Source organism: Sinocyclocheilus anshuiensis, unplaced genomic scaffold (assembly GCF_001515605.1).
Source record: "Sinocyclocheilus anshuiensis isolate Anshui unplaced genomic scaffold, SAMN03320099.WGS_v1.1 scaffold586, whole genome shotgun sequence".
Classification (NCBI taxonomy): Eukaryota; Metazoa; Chordata; class Actinopteri; order Cypriniformes; family Cyprinidae; genus Sinocyclocheilus; species Sinocyclocheilus anshuiensis.
In genome coordinates this window covers 186,169-187,238 of record NW_015544146.1, presented here as the reverse complement: position 1 = coordinate 187,238, position 1,070 = coordinate 186,169, and the positions used below count along the sequence as shown (strand labels likewise).

The 1,070-nt window shown below is 39.6% G+C and overlaps 1 protein-coding gene across 1 annotated transcript in view; it reads right to left on the bottom strand.

Annotated features, from left to right (window-relative positions):
* Positions 1 to 401, bottom strand: part of LOC107695154 (LIM/homeobox protein Lhx1-like) — a 5,275-nt gene extending 4,874 nt beyond the window's left edge. The window contains exon 1 of the mRNA XM_016494962.1: positions 232 to 401. Within this exon, the coding sequence (XP_016350448.1) occupies positions 232 to 401 (170 nt within the window). The remainder of the gene's footprint in view (positions 1 to 231) is intronic.
* Positions 402 to 1,070: the final 669 nt, after the last annotated feature.

Below are 1,070 nucleotides of genomic sequence, written 5' to 3'. Positions count from 1 at the left end.
GGGGGGGTGGGGGGGGGGTTGTAAATGTAATGCGCACCAGTTGTATCGAATTTTATTTTATTTTAATGCGTATTTATTATTATAGCTATGCTGTATTTTAAGTATTTTTTAAAATCCTTTTTATTTTTTTATGAGGGGAAAACAATCTAGTTAAATACTTTTTAATACAGATAGGTCGCATTGCAAGAGCTGAAATGTCCTTTGCATGCTTTCTTCGATTGAAATGCTCACCTGAAAAAGTCGTTTTTGCAGTAGAGTCGCCCTTCTCTTGAAAAGCATCTATCAGTTAAATTGCATTTGCAGTCACAACATTGCACGCATTTGGCATGCCAGGCTCTATCCAAGACGCTGAGCAGAAATCTGTCCAGAATAGGCCTCTCGCATCCCGCACAGTGGACCATATTTTGTGACTCCAGTCACTACGTTGCTGTCCTTGGTGAGAGGCAAAAATCTGCTTTGTGCCAAAAGTTAGAGAACACTACGTGGTCCTTGATCCAAGTAAACAAAAAGTCATAAAAAAGGCAGGCATTGGATATAATACAGCATCCCAAATTTTTCCTAAACATACAGCACAGAAACGGACAAGTGTCAGCTCCTCTTTAGACGATTAAACATAGGTTGATGCTTAATCATTAAGATGAATCAGAACTTTAGCTGAAGTGTTAGTTCAATCTCACATGGAATGAATGTTTACTTATTCTCTGTATATTTAAATCGATACAGCGCGCGGAATCTCCAGTGCTCCCAACGCTTGAACAGAAACAATGAATGCTTAAAGGCGTTTCATTCGTTTACAAGAAGTTAAAATCAACGATTTCAAAGCATATCACATATATCCCTGATCATTTGGGTGTCATTTCCAGTTGCATCTCGCTCTGCTTCTGTCGCTGGCATGCGTTTGGATGCTGCCGAGAGACCATATTCCCTGCGATGTGACGTCATGTTGGAACAGAACCAATCAGATTACAGGAATTTAGGTGAAAGCACTTTACCCTGCCATTTCTGCGGTCTACAGTCCATTTGGAAACAACACATTATTGAGTATTATCAAAACAAACTTGAATGTTGGC